The sequence below is a fragment of the Bos taurus genome, chromosome 9 (assembly GCF_002263795.3).
Source record: "Bos taurus isolate L1 Dominette 01449 registration number 42190680 breed Hereford chromosome 9, ARS-UCD2.0, whole genome shotgun sequence".
NCBI classification, from domain to species: Eukaryota; Metazoa; Chordata; class Mammalia; order Artiodactyla; family Bovidae; genus Bos; species Bos taurus.
In genome coordinates this window covers 41,256,058-41,278,180 of record NC_037336.1, presented here as the reverse complement: position 1 = coordinate 41,278,180, position 22,123 = coordinate 41,256,058, and the positions used below count along the sequence as shown (strand labels likewise).

The 22,123-nt window shown below is 41.0% G+C and overlaps 1 protein-coding gene across 5 annotated transcripts in view; it reads left to right on the top strand.

The window, feature by feature from the left end:
• Positions 1-22,123, top strand: part of ARMC2 (armadillo repeat containing 2) — a 242,905-nt gene that overhangs the window by 161,268 nt on the left and 59,514 nt on the right. For all 5 annotated transcript variants that reach the window (XM_059889700.1, XM_059889698.1, XM_024996614.2 and 2 more), the window contains 4 exons: positions 1,538-1,636; positions 7,094-7,269; positions 11,853-11,955; positions 13,287-13,510. In XM_059889700.1, the coding sequence (XP_059745683.1) occupies positions 1,538-1,636; positions 7,094-7,269; positions 11,853-11,955; positions 13,287-13,510 (602 nt within the window). The remainder of the gene's footprint in view (positions 1-1,537; positions 1,637-7,093; positions 7,270-11,852; positions 11,956-13,286; positions 13,511-22,123) is intronic.

Here is a 22,123-nt window from a genome sequence, read left to right as displayed (position 1 = left end):
TTCTGCTGCAGGGTGCTGCCTCAGAAGACCGTGCTGGCAGTAATATGTAAAGCAGGGTAAGCACCACGTGTGCCTATGCTAAGTCGCTTCAGTCATGTCTGGCTCTTTGAGATCCATGGGCTGTAGCCCTCCAGGCTCCTCTGTCCATGGGATTCTCCAGGCAAGAATACTGGAGGGGGTTGCCAGGCCCTCCTCCAAGATGCGAACCCGCATCTCTTATGTCTCCTACGTTGGCAGGCAGGTTCTTTACCACTAGTGTCACCTGGAAAGCCTGAGGGCCTGAGGGCGAGGCCTTCAGAGGAGGAAGGCTGTGGATTTTGTCTCTAGCACTGCTTCTGAGTGTCTGGCCCGGCAGCACCCCCGCCACTCCTGGCTAGACAGTCTTTGTTTTAGATCTTGCCTGTGTGCAGTGTAATCGTGATTTGCATTTTCTAATGCGATTTACGTTTCTCCCCGAAGTTATCTTTTAGTTTGCCAGTTTGCTTCAGGGCAGAATAGCCCCCGAAGAGGTCAAGTGCAATGCTGTGAAGCTCTGTGACCTTGGCCAGGTTACTTAATAACCCTGAGCCCCCCTCTCTTCATCTGGAAAATAGTGACAATGTGGGGACCTCCTGAGAGTGTTGTGACAAAAATGCAGACCTGCTGGATCTAAAGTACACCATCTGTGGGAGTTCTGACTCGCCCACAGCTGCCTCCTCAGGCTGCCTCTCTCTCGGTGCTCTGGTGATAACACACAGCCTGATACACTTCAGACAGGGATGACCTCTTTATTGGTTTTTTTTAACCAGGGAAGTGAAACCATGCTGACTGAGTGCTTCTAGATGCTAGGCACTGGGCTCAGAGCTTTGCTTACATCGCGTCTTTGAATTCTCATAACCCTGAAGGCAAATATTTTAATCTCTGTTTTGCTGATGAGGCTCAGAAAGGATAAGAAACCAGACCCTGTCACCCAGTGCGTCAGTAACGGAGTTGGGATTTGAACTGAGGTCTGTCAGCACCCAGAGCTCAGGCTTCCTGTTGCCCCACACAAAACCACTGGTGTGAGAAGCACTGGCCCCACAATAATGTGAACATTTTATTTTCTGTAGGAGAGAAAGTCCCTGCAGGCCTCCCTCTCAGAAAATTTTCCATTAAAACATTTTCAAAATCCTTGTTCTTTACATATCTACAGTTTTCTATTTATTTTATGTTATAGCGGGATATGTTTAAAAAGAAAAAACAAACAAGCAGAAACAAGCCAGAACTCCAGAGTGCCTCGCTGACAATAATATCAACATTTACAAAGCTGAAGGCTTTATGCAGTGTCCCAATCAGAGTTTAAAGTTATGATTTCTTTACATGATCTTTACTGAATTTAATTTGATTTGATTAGAAGACATGTAATTCTCATTAGAATTAGTTGGGTTGGGGGGGGCAAAGTGTAATGTAATTCCAGAGTTTATTAATTTTAGGGATGGATAACGAAGTCTCCTTGGCAGTGCTCTAGTTGTAACTCCTTTTTCACGGCTCTTTCTCTTGTTCTGTTTTTCTGTTGCAGGCTCAAAAGCTGACTTGCAAGAAAAGAATACAGAAATAGAAGTAGATGAAGTATTTTGGAATACAAGGATAGTACCCATTTTGCATGACTTAGAAAAAGGTAAAAAAAAAAAAAGTAGCTTTAGATCGAAAATATCTGCAGTTATTTGTATGTTCCCCATTGCCCTAATATTTTCAGTACACTTTGTCATTTCTGTGAACTTGTTCAGAAACAAGTGAAATCATCTATTTACCCAGTAATGTATGTATTCAATATTACATGTAAACCTAATTTTAGAATTATACTTTAAATACCACAAGAGAACCTACTTCTTAAAGTCCCTTTAGAATATAAATTACCACTACTTCTGCCCAAGAAAATGCCAGTTTGAACTCTCTGGTGTGGTAGTTCATGAATAACAGTGCAAAATTAAAATAGATTTCAATCCTCTGAAACATTGGCTAAGTCTCACAGAATGACATCCTTGGCAGGTATGCCCATGGTTTTCTAGATCCAGGTGTATACAGTTGGCCCTCCAAAGCTTCAGGCTGCACATCCACGGAGTCAACCAGCTGTAAGTGGAACTTTATTCTGTGTTGGTTTGAATTCGCAGATGTAGAACCCGTGGGTATGGAGGGCCGACTGTACAATACCATTTTATACACAGGACTTGTGCATCCACGGATTTTGGTATGCTCAGGGGTCCTAGAGCCAATACCCTGTGGCTCCTGAGGAAGGGCTGTATATCCAGTTTTCCAAAGGCTGAACATGGTTGTCGGGGATGCCACTCAGAGAGAGAAGTGGGCTTGGATGTGCCCCGCCCTTGAACTCTGGAACGCCCCAGCAGTGAAGGCCTACAACCCATGGGCCTCTGCCAGGGTGACTTTGTGGACAGCTTGGCAGGGAAACGCCCCTGCTCCTGCTTTCTACCCCTTTGCCACTCTTCAGGGATTCCACTTCTGAAGTTGAAATGGGCTCTTCTGGAGCTGTAGTCCTGGCCCACAGCACACATGAGGCCATCACTAGCAACTGTGAAACCAGTGCCCCTTGGATGAGCAAACCAGCATGGTAGCCACAGGAAGAAACCCTAGAAGAAGCAGGGTAAATGAGTCCTGGCCACCAGCCCACCAGGAAAGCTGTGCAAAAGCCCTACTTCCTTGAAGGTTCGAACAGCCTCGCCCATCCTGGGCTCTCTGGGGGTGCTTGGTGGTAAAGAAGAAAGCACAGCAGGGCAGGTGATGAGCAGCACAGAGGCCTGTCTTGGAGAAGGATTTTAAGAGGGTTCTGAGGGCTCTGTCACAACAGAGAAAATTGAGGAGTTTGGGATTCGAAATGTAGATGAATCTCCCTTCTCAGGGGATGATTAAATGCTGAAGAATGGTATCTCTTCCATAGACAAATTGAAAAACAGCAAACGGTGGCAGTTTTCCACAGGGTATGGTTCTAGGACCCCTGAGTATACCAAAATCCGTGGATACGCAAGTCCTGTGTATAAAATGGTATTGTATAGCTGGCCCTCCATACCCGCGGGTTCTACACCTGCAAATTCAAACCAACACAGGTTACTTGACCCTTTGAGATTCCTTTTTATTTCTCTCTCCTTTTTTTCCTGCTTTTTTTTAATGACATAATTTCAGACTTACAGAAAAGTTGCAAGAATAGTGCAAAGAAATCCTGTATACTCTTCCCCCAGATTCCAAAAATACTAACATTTTACCACATTTGCTTTATAATTCTTTCTCCCCCTTCCTCCCTCTCTCTCTCTTGCTCTCTTTTTCTCTATACACCCCCTACTCAACACACACACATTTTTTCCCCTTTTTCGAACCATCTGAGAATAAGTTGCCATTATGACACCCCATATTCCTAAGTACCCTGGCATGTAGTTTTAGAAGTAAGGGCATTCTATTACGTATCTGGAAATCACTATACAACACTATACAAACCCAATTTAGATTTTGCCAGTTATCCTAATAATTTTGTTCATAGGGAAGGAAAATCCTGAATACAGTTACTTGTCACATCCCTTTTGTGATCTTGATGTCCTTGGGCACAGGCCAGTTATTGCATAGACTGCCCCCACACATTGAGTTTGTCTGGTACTCTCTCACCATTTGATGGTGGTTAGGCACTTGGGCAGGCGTGCAGCCTGAGTGGTTCTGTGTCCTTCCTGGGTATATGATTATCAGGAGGCACGGGATGCTGAGTTGGTCCGTTACTGGTGATGTGGACTTTGATCACTTGGGGAAGGTGGTGTCTGCATGGTTTTTCAATGTAAAGTTACTATTTTTCCCTTTGTAGTTAATAGGTCTCTTATGGGGAAAAGTTACTGCAGAGTCTACCTTGCTTTCTGCTACTCATCAAACTTTCACCCACTAGCTTTAGTCCCTCGAGGATCTTGATTGATTTTAGGTTCAAGCTGTCTTTTTGAAGCTACCTGGCAGATATAACAAACCAACCAGTAGAAAGAGGTATTTTGATTGGTAGTTTAGAATTTGACCCTGGTGCCTTCCTTTTTAATTTCTTTTAAGCTAAAACAGCTACTCTTGAGTAGAACCCAGCAGGCTGAAGAGTGTGTGGAGGGAAGTATTAGAAAAATACCTTGATGTCTACAGAGTAGCCTGCAGCCTGGACTTGGGTTTGTGAAGAAACTGCCAGTAACAGAAGAATGAAACAACAAAACAAAAGTATTTTTCTTACAATAGAACTCAGTTTTTTTCCTTTTATTTAAAGTTAGTCTCAGTCATTTCCCATCAATTCATTTTATTTAAGTGCTTAACTGAAAGGCATGGAAGGTTACTTAACTATTGAGGTTTAAAATTTTTTCTTAGATGTTATTGTTGAAAAGAGCTAAAAATGGCCTGAGTCATTTCCTTCTGCAGGCGCACACTTCCTCTATGTGGGCTTTCAAGAGCACATTATGGTATTTATTTAAGATTGGTTTCCTACTTTTAAATTTTGTGACGAAATCTATCAGAGATAATATTTTTCAGCTGGATGTCTTATACCCTGGGTCCTTGCATTTCCCCTCATGTACTATTTTGTGTGCAGCTTTTCTTCCATGTATGACTTTCGGTTTACCAGTTTCAAAAATTGGCTACCAGTTTCAAAAATTGTTTTCCTCAGAATTCTGATTATAAAATGAAGCACTCCCCTGCTTCCTGATGAAAGTCTACTTTTTATTATCTTCTTTGCTAATACTTGGGGCTTCCCTGATAGCTCCGTTGGTAAAGAATCCGCCTGCAATGCCGGAGACCCTGGTACGATTTGTGGGTCGGGAAGATCTCCTGGAGAAGGGATAGGCTATCCACTCCAGTATTCTTGGGCTTCTTGTGGTTCAGCTTGTAAAGAATCTGCCTGCAATGTGGGAGACCTGGGTTGGATCCCTGGGTTGGGAAGATCCCCTGCAGAAGAGAAAGATTACCCACTCTGGTATTCTGGCCTGGAGAATTCCATGGCCTTACTGTATAGTCCATGGGGTCGCAAAGAGTCAGGCATGACCGAGCAACTTTCATTTAACTTAAGTTGCTAATACTCACCTCCAAATAATGGTGGACATGCTGACATTTTGAGGTTTTGTTTCACTTGCTGCTTCTTTTCTAAGATAATGAGCATTATTCTCATAAGAAGATATTGATCATTGTTTTCATCAATAGGCATATTATTAATAGAAAGTGAATCTGCATTAAACTTTGTTACAGGCTGTCAGTACAGTATTCTCCCTGTACTGTGTACTGTCGGTACAAAGATGTCTAAGACACGGTTCCTACTCAGCGTACCTCTTTGAGGGCACTGGGCATGTAACACAGATGCATTTGTTGTTGTTGTTCCGTTGTTAAGTCATATCTGACTCTTGGTGACCCCATGAACTATATAGCACAACAGGCTTCCCTATCCTTCACTATCTCCCAGAGTTTGCTCAGATTTGTGTCCATTGAATTGGTGATGCTATCTAACCATCTCATCCTCTGCTGCCCTCTTATCCTTTTGCCTTCAATCTTTCCCAGCATCAGGATCTTTTCCAATGAGTCAGCTCTTTGAATCAGGTGGCCAAAGGATTGGAATTTCAGCTTCAGCATCAGTCCTTCCAATGGATATTCAGGGTTGATTTCCTTTAGGATTGACTCATGTGATCTTGTAGTCTAAGGGACTCTCAAGAGTCTTCTCCAGCACCACAATTCAAAAGCATCAATTCTTTGGTGTTCAGCCTCCTTTAGGGTCCAACTCTCACATCCATACATGACTACTGGAAAAACCAAACTTTGACTGTATGGATCTTTGTCAACAAAGTGATATCTCTCCTTTTTAATATGCTGTCTAAGTTTGTCATAGCTTTTCTTCCAAGGAGCAAGCATCTTTTAATTTCATGGCTATGATCACCATCTGCAGTGATTTGGGAGCCCAAGAAAATAAACTCTGTCACTTTTCCCTCATCTATTTTACATGAAGTGATGGGACCAGATGCCATGATCTTAATTTTTTGAATGTTGAGTTTTCAGCCAGCTTTTTCACTCTCCTCTTTCACCTTCACCAAGATGCTCTTTAGTTCTTCTTCGCTTTCTGCCATTAGAGTGGTATCATCTGAATATCTGAGGTTGTTGATATTTCTCCCAGCAATCTTGATTCCAGCTTGTGATTCATCCAGCCTGGCATTTCACATGATTACTCTGCATGTAGATTAAATAAGCAGGGTGATAAATACAGCCTTGATGTACTCCTTTCCCAATTTTGAACCTGTCAGTTGTTCCATGTCCAGTTCTAACTGTTGCTTCTTGACCCACCTACAGGTTTCTCAGGAGACAGGTAAGGTGGTCTGATATTCCCATCTCTTTAATAATTTTCCACACAGTCAAAGGCTTTAGTGTAGTCAGTGAAGCAGAAGTAGAATTCCCTTGCTTTCTCTGTGATCCAACAAATGCTGGCAATTTGATCTCTGGTTCTTCTGTCTTTTCTAAACCCATCTTGTACATCTGGAAGTTCTCGGTTCACATACTGCTGAAGCCTAGCTGGAAGGATTTTGAGCATTACCTTACTAGCATGCAAAATGAACAGCGTACATATATGTGTGAAAAATAATAGTATTTGTTGAATGTGGCATTGTATACCTTTTCTGGAGGAGCCAGAACATAAACAGGGCCTTGAAGGACCAAAAGCAGTAGGGATGAAGGTAAGGAGAACATTCTGGGCCCTTGGAACTGTGTGACAGAGGGGTGAAGGTGGAGATGCAAAGCAGAAGCTTCCAGGGCCCTGAGCAGAGCCCTGGTGGGTGGCGGGCAGGAGGAATAAAGGAGAGCCAGTGAAATCGGGAGTTCCCCTCCTCAGTACACTCTCTGAAAGACTGTGTGTTCTAGATAAGCTAACTGATTAGTAAAGAAGTCAACATGGTAGGAAATGGAGCAACAAAATAGAAAAAAAAAAAATCAGATGGAAATGAAAAGGGGAAGAAAACAACATAGTTCAGGAATTTGAAGATGTTCAGGGAGGTAATTATGGGGTTTTGCGTACAGTCTGTGTTTGACACACTCAAAAACTTGACCTCAGTGAGTAAGTTCTGCTTTACTCTCTTTGCCCCAACAGAAGAAAACATTGAAATGGTCTGTGCCACTTGCACACAACTTCATCATGCTTTAGAGGAAGGAAACATGCTTGGAAATAAATTTAAGAGAAGAAGTGTTCTCCTGAAGACCCTATATAAACTAGTTGATGTTGGCTCGGACTTGCTGAGCCTTAAACTTGCAAAAATTATTCTAGCAGTAAGTCTTTCTTTTCTCTGGTCTCATAGACTGTAGCACATACAAGTTCTGTTAAATGCTTTGTTTGTAAAACATTACAAAGATTAGAAATGCAAGGTGTTCATTTAGAATCTTGAAAACAGAATCGAGGTGGTGAACTGACATCCCAGAATCTGACCAGAAAGTACCAAAGAAATAAGACTGAGTACAGAGAAAATGTTCAAACAAATAAATGTTCACACGTGGATTGTGGCAAGGTTTTTTTTTTTTTCTTAAAAATAGGCAAACGCATTCAAAACAGAAACTCAAGTAACTTGACTGGAGATCAGTATCAGAGAGTGCAGACTGTGGTTTCTGCCCTATGGTTTCTGTTGGGCGCTTGGTGCTTCTGTCACATGGTTTAATAAATAACTTCAGATAACTTGGGCTGTGGACATAGTGCCCAGGTGCTTTATGAGGCCGCGTGAAACAGAGAACCAGCTGCTTTGTGGTCACGGAAAGGTGGCCATAGAAAGCTTCTGTGAGGTGTTAGAGAAAAGGCCAGACACCAAATAAAACTCTATAGAAACTCTGTCTCAAACAAAATGATATCATTGTTTGAGTGCAGCCCTTTGTGGTCACAGCCATAAACAGTTGGAACCAAAAGATAAGACACAATTATTATAGAATGTTCTAAGAGAGCCGCTGAAACAAATGAATGAAGCTTTGTTTACCTGGTTTCAGAAAAATAAAAGCTATTATGTTAAAACCCATAATTCATATAATTTAAAATCTTAGAGTACACGGTGAAGGTGAGCATTGGTACTTAGTGATGGTTTAGTGAGGGTGCCCACTGTTCCTTATTTCGAAGTCTTTCATAAAGTCTTTACATATTCTCTGCAGTTTTGGAGGGGGTACATTCTTATTTAGCTGCCACCCTAAACTGTTCACCCTCTTTGTAAAAACGGTGATATTATATGTGATGCAGAAAGCAGCATTTCTTTGAAATAGAGATTTTAGTAGTAGTTTAATCCCCTCTCATTGGTGATAATTGATCAGTCAGCTTTAGTGAGAAAGAAAAGGCACAGGGAGGATGTACAGCCAGAAGTTATAAGTAGAGATGAAAAGGTGACTGCATGCCTGCTCAGTTTCTTCTCTGGCCCTGGATTTGGGGCCCCTCCTGGCCTGGGAGAGCCCCAGTGTGAGACTGGAAGGCTCTCTTGGTATAGCTGCCCTGGGCAGGACCCAAGTGGCCAGCTGCCCAGGGACTGCCTTGGTCTCTTATCAGGATCTGAGACATTGTGCTCTGTAGCAAGCCAAAAATAAATAAAGAAAGAAGGAAAATGTCATGAATTTGTTAATACTCTGCAGAGAAAATATCATCTTGGTTATTAAAGGTGCCATTCAAATTAATTATATACATGGCACAATTTAACTACTTTAGGGCAAAAGAATAAGTTATCTGCCAGGCAGTGAACAGATTCTGAATGAAACATGTTTTGATAAAGCCCTTTCCATGACACTGACCGCCTTGCTGAATCAGGGGCAAGACTCCTCCAGGCTACAGTCCAGAGTGCAGAGGCGGGTAGGCCGTCCCTTCTGCTTGACTGTGGAACCTCAAGGTCAGGAACAACCTTCAAGGCCAACAAGTCCAACTTCCCATCTGCCACCAGAATCTTCTATAATGCTGCGGGCAAGGCATTGCTTCCCTTAGACCTCGGTGATGGGGTTCTATGTAAATTAAAAGACATCATAAAAAGCTGTTGGAAGAAAAAAATTGACAAAAAAGCTGAAGATACATAGTACTAAAATTTTGTAATAGCCTCTTCTTTCTGCTAATATTGACTTTATGTACCAGTTGACTATTATCATTCAAACATTTAAAGTTATTTGTAGTTTTAAAAAGTCCAGTGAGTATACTGTTAGTTCAGGTTTCTTGCATTTTTGGTTAGGTGGGGCTTTGCCAGACAGCCACTTTCATTTTAACTTTTGTATCAGAAGAACTTACAAAAATGTATCTGCCTATTTTATGACATTTAAAAAAAATAGTACAGACATATATGCAATGTGTAAATGCAACTATATTCGGAAAAGGAAGACAATCTAGCACCGTATACAAAGGGGAAAACAGAAAAGTCAGCGGTGATTATGTATAGTGGCAGTGTTATGAGTGATTTCTAAACTTCCCTTTAATTTTCCAAATTTGCTTTAAATCAAGTAAACTACTATGTTTAACATAAAAGTAAACTTCCCCACTGCAGGAACCCACTTGGCACCAGGGATTCTTGACACTGGGAATAAAATGAATAAAATAACCCCTGCCCTCCAGGCCGACCATGTAGCAGCAGAGATAGAGAGTAAACACTTGGAGTGCCAACGGGGCTGATGGGCACTGTGAGAAGAAAATAGAGCAGAGTAGAGGGAATGGCCCGCTTTGGGAGGAAGTACTGTTTTACACAGAGCAGTCTGCATTCCTCACATACAGTGTTTTACTGTCTTTTTGTGTCTCAAAGTCATAATTTTACAGTTACCAAAGAGAAGGTATAGTAATTTGCTTTGAATGTAAACTAACCTTCAGCAGGCCTGGAAATGGTGGTTTGTTGGGATTTTTTTTTAATGAAAACTCTGACACTAGGTGTTTTTGTTTATTTGTCCTCTGCCGCTTTTTACTAAAAATGTAAGACTTGGGAGTGAGGTTAGTTGTATTCATTCATTTATTCAACAAATTTGATTGAATACATAGCACAGGGTACCTTCCCCACACAGAAAGAGTAATAAACCATGGTTTTGACCTCAAAGGCTCATAATGTAGTGGGAGATTGCCAGCAGATTAAAGTGAATTCCCAGATATAAAGGGCAATATATTTCCCTTGATACAGATTTTTTTTTCTCTCTAGTCACTTTTTTTTTTCTGGGTTTTTAAACAACAATTTAAAAATAATAATAAAAAAATGTTTTTTAAGTTTCCATTTCCTCTTTTCATCCTGAGAACAGAGGAAATTTCCATTCTGCCCATGTGACAGTTTATGAGGCTTCCACAACAGAGCTTCTCAGACTTGAATGTGCACTCAATCCCCTGGCTAAGTTGTAAAAGGCACATTCTGGTTCAGTAGGGCTTCTGGGACCTGAGACCATGCATTTCTAATACATACTCAGCTGATACTGAGATGAGATGACATGACCCGTCTGAGGAGCAGACTCCGTGGTTGCAAAATGGAACAAGTAAACCTAATCTGCAGGGTTAGCTATGAGGTGTCATGAAAAGGGCCAGAGCAGGGGGACAGACAGATAACGGATAATGCTTCATGGACAGTACTCACCTCTCCCTTCCTCTCCAGCTCAGGGCCAACCATACTCACCTTGGTATTTCCTACAGGGAACAGCTGGAGAAGGAAATGGCAACCCACTCCAATATTGTTTTCTGGAGAATCCCATGAAAGAGGAGCCTGGTGGGCTACAGTCCATGGGGTCGCAGAGTCGGACACGACTTAGTGACTGAACAACACCAGGGAACAGCACAGTGCCTGGTAGACAACAAGAGCTCCTTAATATTTGTGAATCAAACACAGAATGACAAATTCCATTATCTTTGTCTTTTTTACTAAGTGAAGACTCATTAGTAAACAATATTGAAGATAATTTTAAGGATACTTTTTAATGATAAATTAATGAACCATATGTCATCTTTTTCACACAGATATGTTTGTTCAGATGACCTCATTCCTACAAACATATTTTACATTCTTGCAATGAAGGCACACAGTATTTCCATCTTACAGTAGATTGTAGATGTCTTTTTATGCATAGTGTTCAATTATACTTTTGTGACTGCTTAACATGAATTGTATTGATGTTCCAGTTTATTAAACTGTTCCCAAATAGTGGACATTTAGGATTTTTAATTTTAATTTTTACTACTTTACATAAGTATGCAGCTCATTTCGACCATTTGACTCAGTCCTCCTAGACTATTTTTTTAAAGACTGTACTTCCTTATTGCTTAATTTACTTGAATATTTTTCTGTGATTTAGAAGGTAATTTTAACCTTTGAATGTTACTTGCAATTATCTCAAAGCATTTCAGAAATAGGCTTAAATAATAAGTACATACGTATTATCTAATCAAAAGTATTACTTTTTCATTTTATTTTATACAAATGATAAGTAGAATTGTACTTTTCCCCTTTCTTTTCTCTCCTTCACCTCTACGATGTGTTCTTTTATAGGTTAGTTTAATCTGAAATTTTAGTATTCATCTTTATTTTGAAAAGTAGTTACTCCATTTAATTAAATTTATCAACATCAGCCCTTTCTTCTTCCTCAAATATTCTTTAAAAAGTAATAATTTCACATATAAGCATGAGGCTTTATGAAATAAGAAATAAATGCTTATCATTAAAATGTGCTTACTCTGAATATCATTTATATTGTATTTACTATGAGCTAATTAGATACCATAATTGGCAAATATGTGGCCAAATCTTTTGAAAGTTGATTTCTTTAGACCTTCTTTTTATGTTTTAGATACACTCTTGCTGCACTTTCTAAATTAGATGTTCGTGTTGAAAAATAACAGCGTGTCTTTATTTCCTTCTGCAATGGTAATGTGACTTCTTTCTCTGCAGCTTAAAGTGAGTGGAAAGAATCTTCTTAATGTTTGCAAACTTATATTTAAAATTAGCAGAAGTGAGAAGAATGATTCTCTGATTCGAAATGACAGCATTCTGGGTGAGTATTATTCAGTACTACCATTAAGCAAATGTTACACTTGAATGTGATTGAAAAGTGTGGAGAGCAGAGTTATAATTAATGGTAGCTGGAATATTTTATTTTTTTATCATATGCAGAAGTTAGGTAATTTCTTATCATATGCAAAAGTTAGGTAATGCCTGTTTTTTCTCTGTCCTCTGTGTTTTCCATGTTGCATTTAATGTATCCTTTGGAGCCTAGGAGGATAACCTGCTATATTTTTAAATGCCTGTAGTAACAATATGTAACTTTACAAAGTGTTTCCTATTTAAAAATTTATTTCCTGGTCTTGGATCTACTAAAAAATTACATTTAGTAGCACTTGACATAACTGACATTTTTGATCTTTTGATATGGTAGGGATAATTAACTTGGAAGACATATATAACTGTTGTAGAAAATTGACATCAAAGTGTGTCAAATGTTTCAAATATGTGGTTAGGTATTATAATACATCCTAACTGCCTAGCTAACAATGTGTAACTCTTTATATATCCTTAAATAATTAAGATGCTTAAATAGTTACCTAAAGAGAAATCTTTTATGAATTAGTACTGTTGATCTAAGGCAACAACATGGAAAATACTCCTAAGTCTTTTGTTAAGGATAAATGATCTTTTTTTTTTTTTAAATCCCAGTAGACGGGGACAAAGCCAGTACTGAAAGAAATGTATAATGCTGAATAAGCTCGTTGAGAATAATAGATTAAAAATAAAGATTCTGACAGATAATCACACTGAGAAAAATTAATGTGAGATAGGCATAATTAACCTTATCAGAGCTGCTTGGATTATCCTAAAAGCTAGTAATTGTATGTTATTTGGATGGATGTTCTTGTCTTAGGGAAGGGCGGATGTTATATTTGAAGCATCCTTTTCTATGGTTGAGATATTTTTTTAAGTTCCTATCTTGATTAACTTCCTGTTCATACAGCAGCCAGTATATTCTTAAAGGTTTGTTGAAATTTAACTCTTAAATTACTTTAATTATTAGTTATTCTGTAATAAACTGTTTTTAACCAAAAATAAAGGTTAGCCAATATTAATAAGAGGCTAGGAATGGCATTCAGTTAAAAGAACACTTTCTTATTTACATATTAATAATCCCATCTTTTGCTATCATTAATGTTACAGAGATTTGTCTCTTAAGCTTTCCTCTTTACGCCTTATGAGTAACTCTTAACAAACATTTGAACGTGGATCCTGGCTAACATTTTACAAATCATATTTGATGTTCACATAAAAGTGCTTTAATCTCTCTCTCTCCAGCGGTTCTACTCATACATTTGTAATAATTCATCTTTTTGACAGAATCATTATTGGAGGTCCTGAGAAGTGAAGACCTGCAAGCTAACACCGAAGCTTTCCTGTACTGCATGGGGACCATCAAATTCATTTCTGGAAATCCAGAATTTCTTCATGAAATGATGGGCAAAGGTGCTGTTGAAATATTGATGAGTCTGATAAAGCAAGTAAACGAGAACACCAAGAAATCTGGGACATGTTTGCCTAATTCAGGCCACTTGTTAGTTCAAGTAAGTATTTTACTTAAAAGTGTTAGACTTGTAAAATTAGTTTTCATGTTATCTAATATCACTTACCTGCCAGGTGGGTGTAACAGGTGGGCTGTTACCACACGCAGGTGGGAGTGCTTGGCCTCGGGGATCAGGGCGGCAGTCCCAGCCCCACCTCCGCCCTGTGTGTGCCTGTTTCCTCTGGAAGGGCTATTCTGTGGCTTTTTATATGCAGTTGTCCGGAGGCTGGAGCAGGTCTCCAGCCTGTGGACCACTACTGCCGCTACCCCACAGAGACAGCAGGCCTGAAAAATGAATACTTAGCACCTCTTCAACTGCATGTTATAATCAGAATTTTAACAGGCAGAGTTTGAACTTTTAGAGTTTCTTTTTTATAATTTTATTTGTTGTTATTTTTTACTGCTCAGTCTTGGTTGCTGCGCGGGTTTTTCTCTAATTGTGACGTGTGGGGGCTACTCTTCATTGCAGAGGTCTCTCATGTTGCAGAACACGAGCTCTAGGGCATGAGGGCTCAATAGTTGTGGTTCCAGGGCTCCAGAGCACAGGCTCAGTAGTTGCGGCTCACACACGGGCCTAGTTGCTCTGTGGCATGTGGGATCCTCCCGAATCAGGGATTGAACCCATGTCTCCTACATTAGCAGGTGGATTCTTTACCACTGAGCCACCAGGGAAGCCCCTAACCCTTGAGAGTTTTGAAGCCAGGTCTAGGCTGGAGATTGCCCACGATGATTGGTAGCTCCTGTCATGCATCTTTTATCTGCAGTAAAGATCAGAAGTTAATGACACTGAGTGGACAGCTGTTGAGGGGATATGTAGATGACACATAGGCCAGAGACTACAGGAATGATGGTAGCAAAGCCAGATCCATTCAGAATGACCAGGGCAGGAAGGAAAAATGTGTATGTGTTACAGTTTTATTACTTTTGTAGCAGATTAAATCTCATAGTCGAATTACTTTCATTGGAGCTGCTTCAGGTCTCCATTCTTTAGATGAGACTGTACTCTTTAATAACATTTGAATATCAGTTAATAGTATCTTTGATGTAATAATTTATGAGGTTTGAAATGTCCTTGTCAATTAATAGGGATTGATCAAAGACTGAGTGCTTGAAGCCTTCAGGAAGGCATGTTAAAAATTAGTTTTATCTCCTGCCTTTAAGATGCTTAAAGTGTTAATGATGATTATTAATTTTGGACTTTGTGGTCTGTCTCCATTTTGAAAAAGACTGTGAAAACCTCCTTCTGTTATGAATGATTAAATATTCTACTGGATGTGCCATCTTTTGGCTGCTGCTGCTGGTGCTAAGTTGCTCCAGTCGTGTCCGACTCTGTGCGACCTCACAGATGGCAGCCCACCAGGCTCTGCCGTCCTGGGGTTCTCCAGGCAAGAACACTGGAGTGGGTTGCCATTTCCTTCTCCCAATGCATGAAAGTGAAAAGTCAAAGTGAAGTCACTCAGTCGTGTCTGACTCTTTGCGACCCCATGGATTGCAGCCTACCAGGCTCCTCTGTCCATGGGATTTTCCAGGCAAGAGTACTGGAGTGGGGTGCGATTGCCTTCTCTGATTTTTTGGCTAGGAAGACTGAAATAAGGAACATTTTCATACTGACAGTGTTATTGAGTTATTCAAACTTTCCCTCAATGAAGATAGTTATTTTGGTTATATAATTATGTTTCTTGTTAAAATGCAAAAAGCAAGAGTGCAAAAATCACCTGAATTATTTTCACCCTGAAGTAATGTACGTCCAACTTTTAATAACCATTCTTCCATGCATTTGACATGCATATGTGTTATATATACTTACATATGTATAGTTTTTGCTTTTGATCATGAACTTCTTCATTCTAACAGTTGCTGTTGCTTATTTTGCATCACCCTCTTTCCTCCGTGTTTCTCCTCCTAGTCCACACGACACGTGTGCTCAGCGCCCTTTAATACACCCATAGGTTTTCAAAAATGGAATATGCTATTCACGTCTCTTTTTTCATTTAACAATACATAGTAAAAACTCTATAGACTTATTTTATTCTTTTTATTGGCAGCATAATATTCTGTGGTGAAAATTTTATACCTCAAATTCTCAAGCATTCTTCTATTGAGGAGGTACTCTGCTTTTAATTTTCACATAAAAGCTTCTAGAATTCTTGTTTTGTTTTAGAAAGCTCTTTCATAAGCATATAGTTGTCCCTCAGTATCTGCAGAGGATTGAATCCAGGACCTGCCCCACATACCAAAGTCCACAGGTGGTCAGGTCGCATACTTGGACCTTGATTCGTGGATACAGTGTACCATCTATGGTTGACTGAATCTGCAGATGCGAAATACACGAGGGCAACTGTATATATGTACATACATTTATATATAATTTATAAATTCAGAAATAAGTGTAGAAATGTATTTATATATAATTATTGTTGCTCAGTCAGTAAATTGTATCCGACTCTTTGTGACCCCATGGACTGCAGCGCGCAGGCTTCCTGCCCTTCAGTATCTCCCAGAGTCTTCTCACATTCATGTCCATTGAGTCCATTGAGTCCGATGATGCTATCTATTTCCCAGAGTTTGCTCACTGCTCTTTAGTTCCTCTTCATTTTCTGCCATCAGAGTGGTATCATCTATATATCTGAGGTTATTGATATTTCTCCCAGAAACCTTGATTCCAGCGTGTGGGTCATCCAGCCCAGCATTTCACAGGATGTATTCTGCATAGAAGTTAAATAAGCAGGATGACAATATACAGCTGTGTTGTACTCCTTTCCCAACTTTGAACCAGTCTGTTGTTCTGTGTCTAGTTCTAAACATTGCTTCTTGACCTGTATACAGGCTTCTCAGGAGACCAGTAAGGTGGCTTGGTACTCCGGTTTTTTTAAGAATTTGCTACCGTTTGTTGTGATCCACACAGTCAGTGGATTTAGTATAGTCAATGAAGCAAAAGTAGTTATTTTTCTGGAACTCCGTTGCTTTCTCCATGATCCAATGAATGTTGGCAATTTGATTTCTGGTTCCTCTGCCTTTTCTAAACCCAGCTGGTACATCTAGAAGTTCTTGGTTCATATACTGCTAAAGCCTAACTTGAAGCATTTTGAGCATGACCTTGCTAGCATGTGAAAAGAGTGCAATCAGCAGTAGTTTGAACATTCTTTGGCCTTGCCCTTCTTTGGGATTGGAATGAAACTGACCTTTTCCAGTCCTGTGGCCACTGCTGAGTTTTCCAAATTTGTTGGCATATTGAGTGCAGCACTTGAAGAGCATCATCTTTTAGGATTTGAAATCACTGAACTAGAATTCTATCACCTCCACTAGCTTTATTCATAGTAATGCTTCTTAAGGCCCACTTCACTTCACACTTCAGGATGTCTGGCTTTAGGTGAGTGACCACACCACTGTGGTTATCCAAGTCATCACTACCTTTCTTGTGTAGTTCTTCTCTATATTCTTGCCACCTCTTCTTAATCTCTTCTGCTTCTGTTAGGTCCTTACCGTTCTGTCCTTTATCATGCCCATCCTTGCATGAAATGTTCTCTTGATATCTCCAATTTTCTTGAAGAGATCTCTAATCTTTCCCATTCGGTTGTTTCCCTCTATTTCTTTGCATTGTTCATTTAAAAAGGCCTTCCTATCTCTCCTTGCTATTCTTTGGAATTCTACATTCAGTTGGGTATATCTTTTTCTTTCCCCCTTGTCTCTCACTTCTCTTCTTTCCTACGCTATTTGTAAAGCCTCCTCAGACAACCACTTGGCCTTCTTGCACTTCTTTCTTTTGTGGATGGTCTTTGTCACTGGCTTCTGTACCATGTTATGAACCTCCATTCATAGTTCTTCAGGTACTCTGTCTACCAGATCTAATCCCTTGAATCTTTTCACCTCCACTGAATAAGGGGTTTGATTTAGGTCATACCTGAATGGTCTAGTGGTTTTCCCTACTTTCTTCAATTTAAGCTTGAATTTTGCAATAAGGAGTTCATGATCTGAGCCATAGTCAGCTTCAGATCTTGATTTTACTGACTGTATAGAGCGTCTCCATCTTTGGCTGCAAGAAATATAATCATTCTGATTTCAGTATTGACCATCTGGTGATGTTCATGTGTTAAGTCATCTCTTGTGTTGGTGGAAGAGGCTATTTGCTATGAACAGTGTGTTCTGTTGTCAAAACTCTGTTAGCCTTTGCCCTGCTTCATTGTGTACTCCAAGGCCAAATTTGCCAATTACTCCAGGTATTTCTTGACTTTCTACTTTTGCATTCCAGTCCCCTATGATGAAAAGGACATCTTGTTTTTGGTGTTCTAGAAAGTGTTGTAGGTCTTCATAGAACCAGTCAACTTCAGCCTCAGTGGTCAGGACCATAGACTTGGATTACTGTAATGTATAATAAAAATATACAAATAAAATCAGTTGGTATAAAGGAGAATTGGCTTCCCAGGTGGCCCTAGTGGTTTAAAAAACAAAACAAAACAAACAAACAAACAAAATCCTGCCTGCTAAGGCAGGAGACATAAGAGATGTGGATTTGATCCCTGAGTCAGGAAGATCCCCTGGAGGAGGAAATGGCAACCCACTCCAGTATTCTTGCCTGGAGAATCCCATGGACAGAGAAGTCTGGTGGACAGTGGTTCGTAGGATTGCAGAGTTGAACACAACTGAGTGACTGAGCACACACACACACCCGTGACCCAAAATACATCAGATCCAGAGCTAGGACCTCTGGCATGCCACTCAGTGCCGTGCATGTCTCCCCACATTCCTCTCCTTTCCCTCTTCACTTGCTTCAGCCTCCTCAGGTGCAAACTGACTCACTAGAACAGATGCCCCTTTCTTTTCCAGACATCAGTGCATCCCTCCGGGTGGGAATGCAGCCTTCTAGGGTATAGTAACTCTGTCCACACTGCCCCCCCCAGCCCTCACTGGCACTGCCATGTCTCCACAGTCTTCCTCTCCAGCTGCCTGGCATCTGGCATGGGGGTGTGGGGACTACACAGCCCAAGGCCTCTCCCTGGAGCCTAGTCAGCACTCACATCCCCGTCCAGCAGGAGAAAGTGGGGCCCATTATTGCCACCACCTGAGAACGTGCTCCTCCCGTGGAGCCATGTGTGTCCCTGTGCAGTCATTGTGTGTGTGTGTGTGTGTGTGTGTGTGTGTGTGTGTGTGTGTGTTTACACGTGTGGGGGAAGGGAGATATCGTTTTAGGCCATTTCATTTGCAGAATTTTCTGGACTGGGCATTCCCTTGTGTTTAATTAAGACAAAGAAAAGCTCTTTTGTATCATCTGGATGAGAAAATGTAAGCAACTTGACTTCACTGTAAGAACAGATGAAAATCTCTAGTGAGTGTGTCGCACTGCCTGGCCTTTTATTAGCTCACTCCTGTGCATATTCAACCAAACAGATCTGGCCACAGGTAGCATTGTTTGATTACACCAGCTTTTGCAACTGGTAGCTGTAGCTCATGAGATGTTTTTTGAAAGCAACTTTGTTCAACTAAAAAAGTAAATAACCTGTGTCTGTACTAATGGAGTAATATCTGTAAACCAGAGAGAACACACAAGGCGAAAAGGTAAAGGCAGGATGTCCTCTCCTTTATGATTTTCAACCCGAAAACCTCAGTAGTTTTGCCTTGTGCTGTGAAGCTTCATGTATCCCACCCAGCACAGTTCTGGGGGCCTCCTGTTGCCCTTGCGCAGCCCTGTTGGAGGCCACTGAGTGAGTAGAAAGCACCGAAGCTGGACTCTGAGGGCCGTGTAGGATGTAGGAAACTGGTACCGAGGGAAAGGGACAAGGTGCATTTGGGGACTGTTGAAGAGGTGGTCTGTCCAGAGCAGAGAGTGGTGTGAGGGAGGCCTGGGAGGTGAGATTCCAAGGCTGTGGTCACGGGCCTTGAATATCAGGCTGCCGAGCGTGGACCTGGAGTAACACAGAGCAGGAGGTCTGTGCGTGGGGAGGAGATGAGATCAGAGTGGCAGAAAGATGAGTGTGCACGAGACAGTAAATGGATAAAGACCAAAAAACTGAAATGTGATGGGAGGGAAGTGTGTCAGGGGTACGGTCAGATGGGAGGATTCAGATCTCACACACAGCAGCCCCAAATAAGAGACATTGCTGTAGTTATTAGATTTTAGACTGATTATAAAGGTGCTAAAGGAGCGAGAGCCAGAAGTGGATGTGAAAGGGATGAAAAAGCTCCTCCACAGCCCAGGGGCTAATGATGCTTAGAGGAAACCACTGAAGTGTTGAGATTTTCAAAAAAGTTGTCTTTGTGTTACTTCTTACATATATGTATACACATACGCATATGTTTATCACTGCACACCTGACTTTGAGACACTGACCTCACCAGTGTTTGTGCAGTGGCTGCTCGATGTCAGGTATGTTCTGGGTGGTGAAGAAAACACCAGTAGGGGCCTGCTTTTTGGTGATTCCCGTGTCCAGATAATAGTACTCTGATGCCCTATTCTTCTGCAAAACTCTGAACTGAACCCATGTGTTCAGTTCAAACTGTCAGAAGCTTGATGTTAGTAGCATTTTGAGAAGGTTGAGAGAATGATTGTTGATATTCAAAGGGGCCAGCACCACTTTCCACCAAGTAAAAGTATTAATCCTGGCAAAACAAGAGACAAGAGTTGGTCTGAAAAATCATAAGCATAAAGAAAGTTAATCTGTGCATGATCACTAAATTCCAGAATGCGAGAGTTTTGAGAGAGCTCCTTAAAACTTGGAAAAAGAGAAATACAGACCAGCTGAAAGGTTAGGCCCCCCTAGATTCCAGCAGCAAATTGCATCTCCTAGGGAGGTGACACAGATGAAATAGGGGTTTGTCAATGTTAATCTCAGAGGGTTATCAGAAGATGTTAGGGTTCATTTCTGATGTGTGTGTTCGTCGCTCAGTCGTGTCAGACTCTTTGTGACCCTATGGACTGTAGCCCGCCAGGCTCCTCTGTCCATGGGATTCTCCAGGCCAGAATACTGGAGTGGGTTGCCACTTCCTTCTCTAGGGGATCTTTCTGACCCAGGGATTGAATCTGGGTGTCCCGCATTGCAGGCAGATTTTTTAACGTCTGAGTCACCAGACATTAATGTCTGGCCGGACTTGTAAGGGCCAACAATTAGGAAGGAGCCAAGGATAATTCCTGGAGTCCCCTCCATCAGAAAGTTTGTTGTGGTTTCCATCACGCCCCCTTTCTGGGCACCAGGGAAGAGTCTCTTGTATGTGTCATAGTCACAAACAGGCCCCAATGCCCCAGTGACTCATTTGTCCTCTTGTGTCTTGAGGACACAGTAATTGAAGAAAATCTCAAGGCACTCACATTCACAGCTAAGTACTTTGTAAGTATATAACGTAACTATTGGGCTTCCCAGGTGGCTCAGTGATAAAGAACCCGCCTGCCAATGTAGAAGACTAGGGTTCAGTCCCTGGGTTGGAATGTTCCCCTGGAGAAGGAAATGGTAACCCACTCTAGTATTCTTGCGTAGAGAATCCCATGGACAGAGGAACCTGGTGGGATACAGTCCATGGGGTCAGCAGAAGAGTCAGACATGACTTAGTGACTAAATAACAGCATAACTATTAAACCCAGATTGACTTAAACTAATGTTCCTATTTTTATGGATTCCTTTGTATTTCCAATCTTTTCTTCTTTACAGCCTTTTATTCTTTAATTTTGAGTTTAATCCTTAGAGAAATATGTTCTTTCCCCGCTTCGAATTTCACATTTTTGAGATTGGAACTGTCCCGCATGCCCCCGCCCTACCCCAGATAACATAATTTCTTTCCCTCTTCTTACACCTGGTTTCTCCGACCCCTAAGCCTGCAAGCTTCTTCCCAGAGGGTCCTTCAAGTTGTAATATTGCCCCCTTCTTGCTCTGTACACCTCCAGTTTCCCATCCTTCCTTTTTCTAAGTGGAAGTTTCTCAGAAAGGTCAGTCCTCCCACCCTTTTTCAGTCCCTCTCTTCCGCTTTGGCTCTGAAGTGTGGGGGAAAGGAAAGTGAATTAAACAGAGGTTGATCCTGGGTGGCTCAGAAAATGATACTTTTATTAACAGAAATTAGAGCTTTCTCTATGATCCAGCGAATGTTGGCAATTTGATCTCTGGTTCCTCTACCTTTTCTAAACCCAGCTTGGACATCTGGAAATTCTCAGTTCACATAATGCTGAAGCCTAGCATGTAGGATTTTGAGCATAACCATACTAGCACTGGAGATGAGTGCAATTGTCCAGTGGTTTGAACATTCTTTGGTACTGCCCTTCCTGGGAATTGGAGTGAAAACTAACCTTTTCCAGTCCTGTGGCCACTGCTGGGTTTTCCAAATTTGCAGACATATTAGTATAGGACTTTAATAGCATCATCTTTTAGGATTTGAAATAGCTCAACTGGAATTCCATACCTCCACTAGCTTTATTGGCAACAATGCTTCCTAAGGCCCACGTGACTTCTCACTTTTTTGTCGTAGTTATCTGGGTCATTAAGGTCTTTTTTTGTACAGTTCTTTTGTGTATTCTTTCTATCTCTTCTTGATCTTTTCTGCTTCTATTAGGTCTTTGCCATTTCTATCCTTTCTTGTGCCCATCTTGGATTAAATGTTTCTTTGATATTTCCAATTTTCTTGGAAGAGATGTCTA